Source organism: Euprymna scolopes, chromosome 4 (genome assembly GCF_053919585.1).
Source record: "Euprymna scolopes isolate OS-2025 chromosome 4, ASM5391958v1, whole genome shotgun sequence".
Taxonomy (NCBI): domain Eukaryota; kingdom Metazoa; phylum Mollusca; class Cephalopoda; order Sepiida; family Sepiolidae; genus Euprymna; species Euprymna scolopes.
This window is the reverse complement of record NC_136485.1, coordinates 730,467-750,000: the sequence shown is the minus strand read 5'-3', so window position 1 is coordinate 750,000 and position 19,534 is coordinate 730,467. Positions and strand designations below refer to the sequence as shown.

General features: G+C 34.4%; 1 protein-coding gene across 1 annotated transcript in view; it reads right to left on the bottom strand.

The window, feature by feature from the left end:
• LOC145266413 (uncharacterized) overlaps positions 1-19,534 on the bottom strand; it is a 445,667-nt gene that overhangs the window by 316,239 nt on the left and 109,894 nt on the right. Inside the window, exons 4-5 of the mRNA XM_080122081.1 lie at positions 9,531-9,639; positions 3,076-3,151 (exon numbers count right to left, since the gene is read on the bottom strand). Of these exons, the coding sequence (XP_079978207.1) occupies positions 3,076-3,151; positions 9,531-9,639 (185 nt within the window). The remainder of the gene's footprint in view (positions 1-3,075; positions 3,152-9,530; positions 9,640-19,534) is intronic.

Sequence of the window (19,534 nt, the reverse complement as noted above, 5' to 3'; positions counted from 1 at the left end):
CATTTGGAACAAAGAAAGATGATTAGGTTTAGCTGCAATAATCAGTGACACGTTTACAATTCCTCACACCAGACGTAGATGGACGTCACTCAGCTAGATCGCGCGAGGAAACGACTGCTCCTAGACTTATATCTCGCACTCGTTCTTGTCATGTTTTCTCTTTTGGGGAAGTATAGTCCTCAAACACACTGGCATTTTGAAGACCTTTTTGTGCTGGCTTAACATTGGAAGGAAGCATAAAGCATATTATAATTGTAACTAAAGGGGTAAACTATTCGACCTAATATACCATACAAACACCCAAATCGCACATATAATTTCTCACACACACATATATGTGTGTGTGTGTGTGTGTGTGTGTGTGTGTGTGTGTGTGTGTGTGTGTGTGTGTGTGTGTGTGTGTGTGTGTATCAGGGCAACCTATATAAATTGCACAAAAATGAACCAACTTGAATTTTTTAAATACATCACTTAATTCTAAAACAAGATAAAATGTGTTTTAGTCGGATAAAAATAGACCAACTTAAAAACCCGGAATTTTGCCAGAATTATGAAAAATTCGTCATTAACATTTTCGTATGTTTTATTACTGTTGAAGTTTTTATTCCTTACAATTAGATTTTCAAAATTGTTTATTGGTAATCTCATATATGTAAAAAGAATTGCAGGTGTGCATGATAAAAAAAAAACATCTATATTGTCTTGAAAGTTTCTTTAAAACCTTTACAACTATTAAAAAATGTCCTTCGTTAGAAATTTATTTTTTCACTCAGTCAATTAATTTACTGTATCACTAAATAGATTTATTTACATGAAACAAGTAAATTAAATTTTGTGACTTATTTGACAAACCTCCTTTCGAATGATCTCGGACAAGATAAATTTTATTTGTCACCTTGGATTTGTATTCTTAAGATTTTTCTAGAATATCACACCTTGTACATAATGCTGCTCCACGTGCAGCAACATTAAAATTATTTTCAGCCGAACAGACCCGTCTGAAACTGTCCAAAGAAGGAATTCCTACTTCTGTATTACTAACGACAACGGCATTACCCTGTGGGGATCTGTTCGACCTACTTGGTGATTAGCCATAGGGGAACTCACTGATTCTGAGAATTGTTCAGTCCCAGTTTGCATTCTAGTTTTAGTAACCATAATAAATTTATATAAAAGATTCTTCTTTCACAGGGTTTTATCAGGAGAAAAAATGAAGTACATTATATATATATATATATATATATATATATATATATATATATATATATATATATATATATATGTTTTAGTTTTTATTACCGTTTTATTTGTTTGGTTACATATGTTTCGGATGTTGGACCATGTTTACGATCCAACAGCCTCATTATAGAAATGGTTGTTAGTATTTGGAAGAAGTGTTTTAGAGAAAATACGAGACGGGTATCGACAATATTTAAGTTTTGAAAGTTAAAATACATTAGATTATAGTGTGTGTGGGGAGGTAGCAGATTAGGTAGGCGTGTGTGGAGATATGTGGATATAGGGAGGGGAAGAGAGAACTGTAAAAAAAATAGGGGCGGGGGTAAGGAGAGGAGGGGGGAGGAATTTCAATTTTTAAGTTTTAAAATGTTGACTGCTTTTCGGTTGTTTTGCCAGATATATGAAATAGATGAGAGAGAGAAAGAGAGAGAGAGAGAGAGAGAGAGAGAGAGAGAGAGGGGGGGGAGAAACGGTTTGTGTAAGTGTCATATGTGTTTGACAAGTTAAAGTCAACTCGTTCATTTCAGTTGACGATGAGTTGTTTTTAGGTAGTTATCGGTTAATATATACGCCAACGCACGCGCAAATGCGCATAGATACAGACACAAAAATATGTACATTTCTACACATCCACATATAGACACATACGCACATACACATATATATATAAACAATGCATGTGCAGGCATACATGCATCTATATGCAGACATAGACGCACATACACATTTTAAAATTTTAAAACCTATAAATTGCAATTCCCCTTCCCCTCCTTAACCCCGCCCACTTTTTTTACAATCCTCTCTCCCCAATCTCCCTCCCTATATCCATATATCTCCACCAACGCCTACCTGAATCAGATACCTCCCCACACACACTACAATCTAATGTATTTTAACCTTCAAAACTTAAATATTGTCGATACCCGTCTCCATCCTCCTTATTATCTCTTACCCCCCCCCCCCATTTTTTCTTGTATTTCTTCTAAAACACTTCTTCCAAATACTAACAACCATTTCTGTAATGTCTGACGAGGCTGTTGGATCGTAAACATAGTTCAACATCCGAAACATATGTAACCAAACAGATAAAACGTTAATAAAAAAATAAAACACATATTTGCTCTGCAATAATATTGATCACTCTCTTCAGATTTTTACTAATTACGAGTTTTACCATATATATATATATATATATATATATATATATATATATATATATATATATATATATATATATATATAAATGAGTGTATATATATTATTGTTGAACCTATGATATATATACAAGTATTTTAGTGGTGAATGCTCTGACGAACTGCAATCACTTGTGCCTCCACGACGTGAGCACCCTCGACAAATCCGACAAGCTGCTAAATCCCACCCCACACTGTAGAGATCCCTAGATGTAAAAGATCTTTCTACTCCAATATTTTCTTCCCCAGAACCGCTAGACTTTGGAATTCCATTCCAGGTCCCTGCTTCTCTAACAGTACTGACGTGCAGACCTTCAAGTGTAACGTGAACCGACATCTTGCTGCCCAAATCCCTACATAGTACCCTAGTAGTTGTTGCCCCTGATAGTAGCCCCCTACACCAAAGTGGCAATTTCCCTTGTTTGGGGTGAAAATGTAATTTAAAAAAAAAAAAATATATATATATATATATATATATATATATATATATATATATATATATATATATATATATTATAAGTTCAACAATAATATATATACACTCATTTATATATATATATATATATATATATATATATATATATATAGAAAGAGAGAGAGAGAGAGAGAGAGAGAGAGACTTAAATATATACATCATACTCACTGTCGTTTCGTTGCCTTTCTTCTTTATTCTTGGTGCAACCATTGAGACAGGCACATCCATGTCTTAATTCGCCATACTGAAACAGGTTAAAAGCAAATAGATTAGATTTCAAATGTTATATAAAAGCATCAAACGTGCTATATTGAGTAAATAACAATTTTGTGTAGACTTTATGCCAATAATCGTGCGTTTTCATTAAAGTTCTATTATAGACTCAAACCAACCTTTACTAAAATAATATTATCTTCGTACTAGTGGATGGATACATCACACACAAACACACAAATCATTCATACCCAGATAGCAGTTTTAATGTTCACATGTATTGGTATGGATTTCTAGGTACATACATAGATACATACATACATCATGATGATAATTGCAACGTCTTGTCAGACGAGTGCCACTCCCTCAGATACTTAAAGTCCATGAGCCCAAAAATAACTTTTTTTAGTCCTATCGATGAATTCACACGCTCAAGAAGGCATGACACGGAAGATGGCCATTGGGATCAATTATTACATGCTTCCAGCATTTTAAGCTTCCATGCGTCACAACTTTTCCATCACCACAGGACCATTTTTAATGACAAATACCTGAAGGAGTATCTCTACACAAATGACATTACAGAGTCTTAGCTTTGTACGACAGCTAAGTCTCTCTCTCTCTCGGTTCAAAATGTTGACATCCAGCAACAAGCAAGAGCAAGATAACCAGCAACAAGTTAAACTGCAGACCAGCTTAATACGGGTACTGGTCTCCCGCTTTATGTTTTTTTAAATCAGAGATTTGCTTCTCCTAGAAACGTTGCCTTCACCACGGCTTATGGGGGCCCTCTCCACCCCAACACACACATACATACACACAGAAACACACGGTGCTAGTTGGCCATTGATCTCGAAAAAGGGTTCATTCGCCCTTTGGAAGTTCTTGTTTTTAATCCTTCAGGGAGACTAGCCACCCTTCTCACCAAACAAGTCTGATGGAGGAACCAGTTTAGTCGCTGGTTACCCGACCATGAGGCAGGTAGTACTGAGTTACATTACCCAGCACTACATACATACATACATGCATACACATATGCATATATATTTTTTTATATATATATATATATATATATATATATATATATATATATATATATATATATATAAATGAAATACTGAAGTGCAGTAACATACAAGTTGTATAGTCCTGTAAACATAAAGCCCAAATAAATATCTCAATATTCATAAGACTATCCTAGGCAAATAATTTACATTATCTTTTCAATTTTAATTTTTCAATCTTTAAATTTCAATCTATGTGCTATTAAGAAAAATTCATAATTATTCATATCCATTTTGCTAACGTTTCCTCTGATGAGATAAGCCATTTATTGAAAATCCATGGGTTAAGGAAAATACTCTAATGATCATCTGTACTTCTTTGTAAAACAATAGATTTTGTTGCAATTATACATAATTTTACTCCAAATTTCCAAAAGTATATATATAATTTTATTAATTTATTGATTATTTATTTAAAAGAAAATGTGATACCAAGTACATAACTTAATAAAAATATCGAAATACAATAATCTCATCCAAAAAATCCAAACTTAGGGAACTTAAGTGAAATAGTATGAATTACGATAATAAACGCATGAAAAGGAAATGTAATTGTAGATGAAAAGAGAAATGTCCACTAAAAGATAACTGTCTGACTAAAAGTATTGTTTATGAATGTAACTTTACAGTGGGTGATAAATCTACACTTATCCTTTTAAATCCAGATGTAACACCCACATAATAGCAATAAAGAAAGCATAGAGGTTAATTACAGATAAAACTATTATATCACTAGCATCTTTTATAAATTAAAATACTAACACATAAAGATACTATTATAAATCAACATAATGGAATAATACGGGTGGGCTTACATAAGATTAAATATAAGCATAATAAGTATAGTGGAAAGCATAATAAAACGATTATATATGGATAGAAATTATAGAATATATATTGACCTTATATATATATCATCATCATCATCACTATCATCATGCAGTCCATCAGCCTTGACGATGATTAGTCAAGACTTCAGTGCTTTATACTTCCGTACAGGACTTTCCACCTTGGCTCCTAACTTGCTTGTGCAGTTTAGGTGCAGTATCTGTTGCGCGTCAGATAAACACCCTCTGAATCTCCAATGCTCATTTCCAAAGGAGCGAAACCGCGACGACTGGCAGCAGAGGAGGCTGCAGCTTTTGGCCGAAAGTAATCTCAGTAAGGTAGAGAGACGCCCTATCGTGTCCTCTACTACGCCTTTTCTTTCTGGATGAGGTTCCATAGCCTTTTTAGGAAAACTGCAAGGCAACAGTAGGATTTGAAGTCAGAGTTCCCATCTCTTAGCCTTTTATTGTGATAAGGCCCACAAGGCAGTGGTGTTTGATTTTAGGGTTGATTCCCTAAGTCTTTGCCCAACCAAGAGCACCCACTAGACAGTGGGGTAGGGGTTGGTAGTGTACCAGGGTGTGTCCATACATGGGTGGGCATTACCTCTGAAGTCCCCTACTACTCCGAAATCTCCTACAGGTTTAGCCTGGGGCCGCAAGGCACCCAGTTACCATGTGTGGCCAACATGGAGGCACTGTAGGAGTCTTGATGATGGAGAGGCTATGTACTGGCAGGGAAGACTTATGCATAGCTGCTCCCTTTTCACCGTGAGGTTACCCAGCGGTGTTAGCTGGAAGCGAGAAGGCATGCAAGCATGAACTTAAAACTAACTTGTACCTAACACACTAGATGCATCACATCGCCCTGCCGGATTAAGAATCCAAACACACACACACACACACACACACACACACACATATATCTATATATATATATATATATATATATATATATATATATATATATATATGTTAGGAAATTATAGAGTAGGCGAGCGGAATAAACTAATAATGTATATTAAGTAATATGCATATATATATAACATATTATTAGTACTTATACTACTATTACATTTGCAATTATGACATAATGCATAAATATATGAATAGTATTTGACCCTGTGATAACCAATTATCTGGGTAATTGGCATACTGTACATGAACTGTAAAACATGTTTGTAGAATATATGGTATAAGGGGATATAGAATTATGATAAATATGAATCATATACATACAAAATTATGAAAATACATTATGAAATCATTCAATGACAACTAAAAATAAATGTTATTAATAGTGTTGGTATCATTAATCGGAATAGAGAATTGGAAAATCGGAATGTTTGAGGGTATCAAAATCGGTATTGGAATCAGAAAAATGTGCGCTTTTTTCCAATGCCAAAAACGATTCTTTCCATTTAATTTTTTTATTTGATTTTTGAAGCAAAATTCTCTACTGCTGATAGCAATGATAGAATAATGAAAATCTATTGATTTTAAACACCCAGTAAAACTACAATCAATAGATCATCCCTCGTAAGTGTAGTTTTACATTTGAAAAAATATCTGCACATTTAGTATGTGTTTTTCACGGTAACCATGAAAAATAACGACTTTATAATAAATATTTAGAAATTTTTAAGGAATCGGAATCGGAATCGGTAATTGTATAGGAATTGGGATTGAAAAGAAAATCGGTAATTGTACCGGAATCGAGAAATATATTACCATCGTCCCATCACTAATTATTAGTAAATAAATGTGGTAAGATAATGATAATAAGTAAGTAATTAGAAACTAAACAGTAAAATAAAAGGGCAATTATTCTAGTCAATTGCCTGTAAAAATAAGATAGCAATCATAATTATTAGTAATTTTAGATGAATAGAAAGTTTAATAATTGCATTTACTACTCTGCCTAAATAATAATAAGGGATAATATTATACATATGAGATAAAGAGGACACAATAGTGTATTGCAATTAATGTATTCTGTACAAATGATAAGAGTTCAAATAAGAAATACTTTTTTGCAGCATATGTTCAGTGTAATATATTTCTTTGATCTAATTGTATAAACAACTCATACAAAAACTGAATATGAGTACTGGGATAAAAACTGCCCTTAAATAAGATTATACTATACGAGTAATAAACATAAAAAGAACTGCATAAAATGGGCATGGACAATAATATATATTAGTTGTTTGGGGGAACTGCACTATTTTTGAATGTCATTATAATCGCACCGATTTTATTTATTTACATCAGATTGGCGTAACCTTTAAAGATCTAATTATATAATGTCTCAGATGCTGTTGTTGAGTATTTTCTCCACTTTTACCTTTATTGTTTTTAATGGCTCTGAAAGTGATTCGTTGAAGAATCTAAAAGTGCTCGTAAGACATTTGGAAAATTTACTCATCCTTTTGACTATGAAACAAAGGAAATTATCAGACAGATTAAAAAGATTAAAAAGGGTATAATTCAGCTGAATACGTGCGTGGTGTTACACGATATATGACAAAATAAACGAATACTGTCTAAAGAGGGTGAGAGAGATCCCTAACATTGCTTTTTTTCTTCAAATTTTCTCTATTTTAATTACATTAAATTAATTTCTTCAACACTAACAGAATTTAAACGGTGTATTCACGTATTTTAAACTCTCTCTCTCTCTCCCTCTCTCTCTTTATATATATATATATATATATATACAGGCGGCGAAAAGAAAGTCCGCACTTGTAATTTTTTAAAAACTGCAAATTTAAGCTAAATTTAATGCAACTGTTTAAACAAACTATACCTCATTTGATTCGCCTTTTATTCTTCTATAATTTTACCTGTTCATATTTGACTTCTAATTGAAATATTTCAGTGTTCATGTCAATTTAAAAAAATGACTTCAAATTGAGGAGGCAAAAAGAAAGTCCGCACAATGGAAAATTGTTATTTAAATGCAACTTTATGGCATTAATGCAACACAAATACAAGAGGAACACAATGGATTAGTTAATATTTAGTAGCATAGCCCTTCTGCAATTTGACAGCTTGCAATCTTTTGGAAATTCCTTGAATTAGACTGCAGCAATACTCCGGGGAAAGGGCACCCCACTTTTCTTAAAGTTTTGTTCAAAGTTCTTCTAAATTTCTAATTTTATCATTGCGTAGCTGTTGCTTGATGTAATGCCATATGTTTTCGATAGGATTAAGGTCTAAAGATTGTGCAGGCCAATCCAAACACGGAATACCATGCTCTTCCAAGAACCTCTTGACATTGCCAGCTGTGTGAATGGGAGCATTATCCTGCATGAAGATGGGATTATCATCCAAATTCCGACCAAAGTAGGGTGGAAAAGGCTCAGTAAACTTATTAATGTACTTGGTCGAATTAATTCGACCTTGAAAGCTATAGGCCCTGGGCCATTGGTACTAATAATGCCCCAAACCGAAACTGAACCTCCATCACCTTGCAGCGTTGAAACTGAGCACCTAGGATTAAATTCTTCGTCTTTCCTCTAACGGACATACTGCCTACCATCACTGTCTAGCCTATTGAACTTGCTTTCATCGCTAAAAAGCACTTTTGACCAATATGGAGAGTCATGATCTTCATTACATATTACTAAATTTATATATGCTAGTTGATTGGTTGATAGTTGATGTGCTAGGTCATTTAATTATCTATAAGATTATTGTTTAATAATATTTTATGAATTTCTACTGGGATGCTTGAAGATAATGGACCTACACCCTTTTTCTTACATCTCCATGACTCTATGAAGTCCTCCTGTCACTTCAATCCCCATTTTTGTCAATGAAACTATTTAATAGATATTATTATTTTGCTTTTAGTTACCTTGTCAGGATTTAAGCGGGATAATAAATACATATTTTATGTAAACAACATTGCACCAAGTCTTGCCTTTTATTTAATAAATTTTCCTTAGATACTACTATAGGATATGATTCAAGGGTGCATAAGTTCCAACGCCGAAATTTATTTGGAGTATATTTTCTTGCACTTACTTAAATTGACCATTTTAATGTGTACTCTATTTTATTTCTGCGTAGTTCTCTTAACCATTTAGCTAAAGATATTTACATCTTATTTGTTTCCTCATATTTTCTTTTAAAAAATGCTATATGGTTGCGAAATCTTTTCTTAAACCACACTCCGTCAGCCCTATATATGTTCTAGTTCTATTTTTTTCATTATAAATACAGATGATGTTACTTTTAATAATCGAAAGTTGACATAAATAAAAAACAAAAACATTAATGAAAGAATAATGAATAAAAACCAACTCACTTGTTAAAGAGGAGGTAAAGAACGTGAAACATTATTCTTTCTAATGTTATGGGTTTCAGAGAAGAGATAGAAACATAGACCGTATAATTATTCGTAACAAGTTTTACATGTTTTTTTTATAATTGCAAAATTATTTAATCGCTGTAGAATTAGTCCGAAATTAGAATTCTACAGTAAATATATTTTTAACTGAAATAAACTTACAGTATCCTTTTTCGGTGCATCGCGTACAATTGTAAAAACGGCTTCCGTCGGCAGAGTACGATTGGCATCGCATATAAGTGCAATATGTACCGAGCGGTCACGATGCGACCTAAGTAAAAGAAAAAAATACAAATATACATTGTTCAATACATTTCGCATCATATTTTTGATGAAGATGAATGATTTGTATTGCTTAGTTTATTCAGACAACTTTTGCTTGTTAGTTTCAATGTGGAGATTTGTGAAAATAATAATCAAGATAACATTATTAGTTCGAATAAAGCTAAATAAAACAGTTTCATACATCTTTTAGACGCTGATGTAAAATCATCACCAGTCTACACAGAAAATAGATTTGACCTGAACATGTTTTCTTAATGGGTAAGTGCTTATCAAGGCCAGGGATCCACTCGAAGATAAGGGTTAAAGAGATTTTCATTTTGACAATGGTTACCATTATGAGAGGATGGGCTCCAATAGAGAACAGAAAATGATTTAGTATGAATTGATTCTCCAAAAGTATTGCTCAACAATTATTTGTTTACACTACACTTGAAGATAATCATACTGTAATTGGTTATCCATCCTCTGCCAACTGGCTCTGTTACCTCACTTGTGATGCATCTACTAACATAATAAAACTCCATTCTATCAACCTGACTAAACAGACCGAGTCCCATCTGTCACAATATAAATACTAAAAACAATCAACAAAATATCATTTGAACAAGCAAGCACTTGCATTGAATAAATATACTTTTAGTAGAAGGGAAAATTTTTGAAGCTATTTTTCATTTATAATACACTAGCAGGTCACTCAGCGTTGCCCAGTCGTAAAATACGCATAAATATTATATTTTAATTTATGCAAAATTCTTATTTAATATGAACAGAAATAACGTAGGTATTAAACGTAACGTTAAATTCCTTTAAAAAGGTAGAGTAAAAAACGGAAAGAAACTGAGATAATGTGCATGCAAGTATTATGGTATCTTTTTCTAAACACTTCACTTTTTGTAAGTAAAAAGAAAATACTCGAGCTGCGATCAAAAGTAAAACCTACACACAGTGAGTCAAGTATGATAACCATTAGGCCAGCTGGATACCATCTTTAAAATGTTTTCAAACCGACTTATTCTTAAGTAATCTGTCATGTGAACGATTCTCGGATGTGTATTCGTGAAACAGTTAACAAACGGATAAAAATACAATTACTCCCCTCCCTCACGTAACAATGTTTTTCAGTTTTGACCTCTTATCATTCCTTTTTTCCGGATAAAAACCAGTTAAAAGTTGTTTACATGCCTGAATACCCTATATACCAAATTTTAAGTCTGTAGATTAAAAATGCGTTGAATATGTAGGTTGAGAAGTGTCCTCTGACACACACACATATTCTCACTTTTATAGATTATATATAATTATAATAATTGTATTACTCGGTTGACTCCGTTAATACGTAGAACATTTCCGTTTTTCGAAAGGAGTTGGTAAATTTATTCAAGTTCGCAAACTTTTCTTCACTTTTTTTATTTTTTTATTTCCATATATTGGTACAAAATTAGAGTATAGCTAAAGCCATGTAAAGCCTGGAAAAAGATATGTTTTTACGGCGTCAATTTTAGGTTATTGCATTTAATGTTTTTACTAAAAAGGTAGATAATAGAAATTACAATTCTTTTAATGTTTTCATTATAGATTTATCCACGAAATTCTCCATTCTATATATTAAATTAAAGCCAATAATTAGAAATCATAAACAGCTGTAACTTACGAGGCGCCTTCAATAAGTTTCCGGACTTTTTGTACAGGCGTTTAAAATTGTCAGAGACTCTTGAAAATTCAGTATTTTATTACTTTACATCTTATGAGATAACTAACTAATGTTTATGATTTCAGATTCAAACGAACAGCAAGGGCAGGAATTAGAATACACCTTACTAAAGCCTGGTGAATTTCAAAAATGCAATCTCTATATGAGGACACTTTAGAAGAACAATATACAATAAAACTCTGTTTTAAACTTGGGGAATGTGTAGAATGCTTCGTGATAGATGATGAGAGGTATGAGAGGAGTAAGGAAGTCAGAATGCTAGAGTTAATTTGCTAAATAAAGAATTTCATACAAGATAAGGACCGTTGTATGTCTATAGAGACAATAAGTGCACAGTTTGATGTCAGTGAGGGAACTGCACATACAATAATTCGTGAGGAACTGAATATGAGGAAGATCTGTGCGAAGTTTGTCACAAGAGTGCTCAGAGAATATCAGAAAGAAAAACGTTGGTATGGGCATCAAGCGTGTTCCTTACCCTCCCTATAGTTCGGACATTGCTTCCTGTGACGTTTTGTTATTTCTTAAGCCCAAAGAAAACCTTAGAGGTTATCGTTATGAGACAATTGAGAAGACGAAAGGGTATGACGAGGGTTATTGACACGCTTACATAAGAGGACTTTCATGGGTCCTTCCAGAATTTGTTGGAACTGTAAAAAGTTCATTGCAGTCGGAAGAGGTTAAGTCGAATTAAACTAGAGTTTCATGTGTGTACTTTTAATAAAAGTCCCATAAGAAAAACGTCTGGAAACTTATTGAAGGCACCTCGTATTTATTAAAATCACTTTATACGAAATCAATCATGTGATTATTATTAAGCACTATTTTGTGGCATATGTGTACATTGAATTGGGAATTAAATAAAGTAGGTGTAAATATTTCAAGATATATTTTTTGATGATTAAAATTTACAAACAAGATTATCAGAAGTAAAAAAAAACTTCAGGTGAATTATTAACGATCGTTTTATATACAGGTAATCTTTATTATAACATTAGATTCCCGATTTTTATGCAACTTAATGTTTCCACGTGCGATCCTATTATTACTTTATGCTAGTATAGTGTAGACTCCGAACTTTAAGTCATATTTCGTGTACCAATTTGTATAAAACGAAATATGGTTCGTTTGCATAGTTTTTAGATGATGGTTTGATAATTATTCTTTGTATTATTTAGATTGTCTAGACTATTGTTTTCATCTTGGTTGTTTCTTCCACAACGTTTTAGCCGATATAACCTCCGACCATCTTTAGGTGCATTCACACTCGATGTTATTGATGAATGCTGAAAAATGTGGGGGGGGGGTTGTTTGTTTTTTTCTTCCGCAACGAACATAGCCGTTAGAAATTCAAAATGCAAATAGCGTCGTCTATTTCTGTTCTTTATATAAATCCGGGTTCATTCTGTCTTTTTATATAATGTTTGTTTGTTTGTTTTTTTTAGATGAGGACTGATAATTATTTATTGCATTATTTGGATTGTTTGGACTATTTTTCTCACAAAAAGGGATTAGACTTTGCGCTATTTGCGTTTTGAATTTCTAACGGCTATGTTCGTTTGGGAAGCGAAAAACCAAACATTTTTCGCCATTCACCAATAACATCCAGTGTGAATACACCTAAAGATTGTCGGAGGTTACATCGGGCGAAATATTGTGAAAAAAACAACCACGATGCGAACAATAGTCCAGACAATCTACATAATACAAGAACATGGTTTAGTTTGTAAATGACTAAAAGGGGCACAGCATTATAATGGATGAAACGATTACACAGTCAAATGCGCGCTTGATAAGTACACCCACGTAAAGGGAATCGTTCCTTTCTCAACATCAAGTTTAGTTTCAATTAACATAACCAATAAGAAAATGAAAATACAAACAATAATCATGTCTCGTTCCATCTACTATTTTCAGTTAACTCATTTAGTTACATAAAAATATCTTCATAGCTTTCGCCTACACACAATTTCGTGCTGTAACAATGTCAGCAATAATCTATTGATTACAGCTGTAGTTTTCTCAGTCAAGATCAGATAAGAAGGATATTTTTTATTTTTTAAAGCGAGATCAGAACGATATGTCCTCACATATGAATTCGCTTACTTTTTTTTTCTTTTTAAAGATCCGATAAGGAAGTTTCTTACAGCGACTTGAAGCACTTGCCTATCTAGCTACACTAAGTAGCTGTGATACAGGTAAACAATTTTTCTCTAAATAACACAGACGCACACAGATGCGTGCATATATATATATATATATATATATATATATATATATATATATATATATATTGCAGGTGATTAAATGACTTACTGACTAGATGGTTTTCTAACGAATGATAAAAAATAATTTTTTGTATAGTTTTAAAGGTTAAAAACTTCAAAGACTATATATATATATATATATATATAGTTGTAAACTATGAAAACATACAAGGCAGTTAAGTTGCACAGATTTCACGTTTTATCCTCGTAGAAAATTGCCAAGCTAAAATTCAGGGAATTTATGTTAGCGGGTATACATACAGGCACATACACACATATACATATGTGTACACACACACACACACACACAAATATACACACACACACACATATATATATATATATATATATATATATATGTTGATATTTATGGCCTCTTTAATTTCTTAGAACCTAAAGAATAAGATGCGTATCTTCAAGTTAAAATTATTAATACATATAGTTCATTTGCACAAACATATTTTTAAAAAGTTAATTTGAACATATTGAATTGGCGTGGTATCATTTGTATGCAAATAAATCGGCATCGTTCACCACTCAATCGTTTAGGCAGTGTTTAAGCCGACATCACACTTAATTGTTGAACTGTCTAAACGCTGTAATGATTCGTAATAAGAGCTCCCTCTCATTGTTGTTTCTGGGTGTTATTGTCTTATTTTCAGTTGCATCACGCACAATCTGGGTAATTGCAAACACAATGCCAAAAGCAATGTGATAAATTTAATCATCTGACATCCACAACTTTGTTTTTACTGCTCATGTGCTATCATCAAAAGGAATGTTGCTATGCGTATGACATTCCACCTGTCATTTCCTGGATCCTGAGCACGGTCGCCACTTCTTAATCCTGTGAATTGAGTGTGTGGTACTCCTGAAAATACATTTAGGTATGGTGGTCTTCGCTACTGACCACACCAAACGCAATCTTATGAATCGGATCTTGATCTCTATGACAGTTGGTACAACTTTTTGATAACCATAACTGAATGGTATGTTCTGCGAACTCATTAACTGATCTTAGGAAAAGGCTGTGATAAAGTGGATACCGACGCCAATTAGTGACCTGTAAACTTTTAATGTCGAATCCAACCAATTCTGTCGCACCATTTTCATTATAGATGATGGTAACTATCATGTGTGCCGGATAGAAATAATTGCAGAAACTAAGGAACACTGTTGTCGAATCGACCTAAAAAGTTTTACTATATATATATATATATATATATATATATATATATATATATACGCATGTTAAAAACGGCTTTCGGGATAGACACCCCATTTTGTGAGTTGGGTTGATGCAATAACAAAATTTTCCCGAAATGTATAGCACGGTAGTTGCATTGTCGTTTGGCTCGTGCGTACTAATCTGGTTATATTTCAGGATATGTTTCAGAGTATGGTTCCGGGTCTTGTTCAGATTATGGTATTTTTCTTGGTAAAACTGGAGGTAAGGTGGTAAAATACTCTCAAAGCATCTATCACTTAAAAGGAACTAAATTCTCGTAGTCGCACGTACGTTCAGAAAGTGTGTTTTAAGTAAGCATGAAAAAAGAAACAGTATAAACAGAACTGATTCTTTAAATAAACAATTCTTATTTATTTTAAACAATATATACAGAATATTGTTTCTATTATAAACAATCTAAATAGAACACTTTAGAGTTTGAAACAATAGAAACATTGTTCGCAGACAATTGTCAGTAGATATACCTATAAGGAAAATAAATTGGGGGGATTTAGGCACAAACAACTTATTATGTTTAGTGACCTAAATTCTTGTAAAGACGAAAACAAAACAGTTATTATTAGTTATAAATGTTTAAAGTACGCACAGACATTTTTATCGATATATATACCCAAAAGAAAATGTAATTACATTAAAACAGGCAAAAACAATCTTATTTTAATTGTGACATCTTTGCATTCAATTGTGACATCTTTGCGTTAAAAAATTATTACAAAACATGTGTTTTTTTACATAGGCATCATCACTTATCAAGACCCTGCAGCCACTCGAGGATAAGGGATAGAGAGTTTACAGTAGTCAATGGGACAATATCGTAATAAACGTTAGTAGTGTAAATTTGCTAAATTGAATTACTTAAGGGAAACTTAAGAACTTGTTTGCGTTGGACTTGAAGACGACCATATTTTAGTCAGTTGGAAAGCAGGCAAACGGAAGGCAGTTACACGGGCGTGCAGTTCAAAGAAAGAAACTTCGTCCATGGAATATACGTTTATGTTTAGGCACAGATAAAGAGTAGGGGAATTATTGATAGTGTTTTCATATAGACGAAAATTTCTCGTGAAAGTTTGGTGAAGTGGCACCATAGATTGAAGCTCAGGTGAATAAAAAATAACGATAGACAGGCTCGCAACGTCTCCTCTGTGAGAACGAAGGTCCATGGAAGAGAAAAGGGCATCCCCTCTAGGCTATGAGGTCTATTTTGAACTCTACCAAAGCAGGATAAGATTTTTCGAACAGCTCCTGCCCAGATGTGGCAACAGTACTCCGTTATTGGACGTACCTAACTCTTATATAGGTAGAGAATTGCACCAGCAGTAAGATGTCTACTGGATCGATAGAATGATCCCACCATTTTTCCAGCGTCCTTGGCAACGGATTTGATGCACGTGTTCCATTTCAGATTAGGAGTAAAAGTCAAGCAACGGATTTGATGTACGTGTTCCATTTCAGATTAGGAGTAAAGGTCAAGCCCAGAAGCTTGTCAAAATATAAGGCCTCTCCGAGACGAGAGCTATTCATTTTAATTGATGCCAGATCAGAGCGTTGATGATGTAAAGATAGAAGCTTGGTTTTAGATGCATTAAAGGTAACCAACCACTTTTTCCTCATTGTACCACATGCTGAAGATCAGAGGAGACAGAATCAGAGAAAAGTTTGTCATTTGCGGCCTTTGATGTGCTGCCATAGATGGTAGTGTCGTCAGCATAAATGTCTACGCATGATCTAAGGATGTGATTTGGAAAATCATTGATGTAGATCAGGAAGAGAGTTTGACCCAGGATGGACCCTTGAGCGACTCCAGCATTAATACTGTGAGCTTCTGATTTCTGGCCATCAACCACTACTTTTATGAGCCTATCAGAGAGAAATGATTTAATAATTGAGAAAACATTTCCGGCTATACCGTAGCTGGAGATCTTGTTAAGTAGACCTTTACGCCATACCCTATCACTGCCTTTGATATGTCAAAAGCAGTTGCCCTAGAAAGGAAGCCTCCATTGAGAGATTCGCTAATCCTATGAGATATAAAAGTAAGCACATCTGCTGTAGATCTAGCAGAACGGGTAGCATATTGCAAGTCACTAAGAAGGTTATTTCTGTTGAGATGGTTGACTGCTACTCTATTTAACACAGATTCCAGCAACTTACTCATGACGCACAAGAGATTATTGATCTGTATTGAAATGGAAATGACCGATCACCTGAATTCTTAAATACATGGCAACTGATGAGATTTTTTAAGGTGTTGGGAAGAAATTCTACTTAATACAACGCTTAAATAGCTTTGTAAGTATAGGAGCTAGTTCTGGTTGAAGTTTTTTTTTGTATTATAATTGGAATGTCATCAGGGCCAGTTGCTTTAATGGAATCAAGGTTTTCGATTACCTTGGCAACATCATGTACAGATATGTGTATGTTGCATTGCGTGTTTTCTGGTGCAGGTGGAAATACGGGGGGGGGCTTCGTTGCATAGGGTAAAATTAGCTGTAAAGTCCTTGGCAAAGAGTTTGGCGTTATCTGAGGCTTACCAAATTACCCCAGGTCCATTGATGATAGTTGGGATAGAGCACATGCTTCTGTTCAGGATTCTGTTTGCTATTGGCCAGAATTGGTAGGAAGTCGCTGCTCAGTCTCTTTGGACTTGACGGACTGAGCATACAAGTCTCTCGCGTTCTTTATTACCTTTTTTTACAGTGATGACTGGCAGTCCTGAAAGAAGCTTTAGTCTCAGTACATCTATTACGTTAGAAGCAATAGAAAAGTGATTTCTGTGTGCAATGGCAGCAGCACATTCTGGAGAGAACCATGGCTGGCTGTAAGGTTTTTGCTGAAACTTTTTCGAGGGCATGAAACTGTCTATACTTACAATTAACCATTCTGTCAGTTCTGATACTAAAGAGGACGCAGAGTTAGATCTGATATAAATGTACGGACGCTATCCTAGTCAGCCATAGAGTATCGATATACTGTACGATGGAGAGGTACGTCTGGGGACTTATTACATATCTTTTTATCTTAACTGATACAACAGAGTGGTCGGAAGATCCCAGTGAAGACAGAACGAGAGATGAACACAGCTCAAGGCAAGCTGTGAGAAAGAGGTCTGGGAGACTTGCATACTGATTGCCAGTGCCGAGCATACGGGTGGGTTCGTGAACAATCTGAGTGAGTTCATAACCAATGGAGAATATGAATAAGTGATAGAACCTACCGCTCATCATCTGTCTTGTTTGAGTGGGTTAACACATTCCACATTAATTTTCAAGATATGCTTTTAAAGATAGTAACTCCGTTGTTGTGAAGGCGATAAAGTGCAAATATAAACGCAGTGGTGTGAGCAAGTTCAACCCGGAAGCAAATATAGGGCCAGTTAGGATCTTCTCTGGAGATGTCTCTACCATACGGAAAGCCAGTCTTAATATAGACACAATTTCCATGTCCGTAGCGATATTGGGGGTCAGATTTGGAAGCTAAGTTAGAGTATCCTTTAATTACAAACTTATCTAGAGAAATGGTTCAACGTTTAGGAATAATAGGTCTGGTTTGGTCTCCTGTAATTGGGTTTCAACCTCTGGAAGGCTAACGCAGACTCCAGATGTTGGAGAAGGAGACATGGTAGCGGGGGTCTAAGTTGGAAGTTGGAGATCTGGGTTTGATCGTGTATTTTTCTGAAAACTTCTCATGATGGAGTTTTTGGGATTTGTGGAATAGGTCGACAGACTTGCTTAGAGCAGGGCAAAGAGGCAAAGTAAGAGAGAAAACGAAATGAAGAAATATATATTTTGTAGCATATAAGGTAAAGCCGTAACAATTACCCACTAATATGGCATCGAGAAGCCCAACCAGAAGCTACTGCATGGTCCAGAATCCATTCACCAACTGGCAATACAGCAGCCCCAGTACTTTGCACATGTTGATAGGACAGTCTTCTTAGTGGTTAATCCAAGGTTCGGGTCCCTGGCTATCAGGCGGATAACGTCAGTTCAGATAAACGTTTACCTCCAGCACTAGTGACATGGCCACAAGGATAGACATAGAAACAGAAAATTTCCAACATCTCTGTCGACTGTTCACGAAAAATACTGCCAACCTAGAATACAGCTTTTTCTTCTTCCTTTGTCAGAAAAATCACCCATTAAAAATGAGGACAGAGAGACAAATTAGGAGAAGTGAAAGTCAAGGGAGCTGCTGATTGCGCGTCCAAAATGCATTGTCTACTCTCCATAATAATATGTAATACCCGTGTGAGCTATAAGAAAAAAGGTTAAAAAAAACATTTAAGCGACCTCCGGTGATAAAAATGTAAATGTGAGACAGTACCCGTTCGATAGGACAAAAAGTATTCTGAAAAAGTAGCGACAGTATGCAGGGTCGAACGTGTAACGCTTTGGGGAAAAGGATTGTGCCAAAAGACGGCAAAAGCGTTTTAGTTGACTGGTCTACTACAAATTGACGTTTAGACGTGCAAATATTCTCGAAATATGTGTTCACTTAAAGTGACTCAGTCGGTCGACACCGATAAATCGTTTACTGTAAACATAAGTCTTACTACTTATAAATTAAACCAACAGTTCGTTTTAATTATTGAATTTTTTTAAAGTTATGTGCAAATATTCTGGAAATATGTGTTAACTTATATTGACTCATTCGG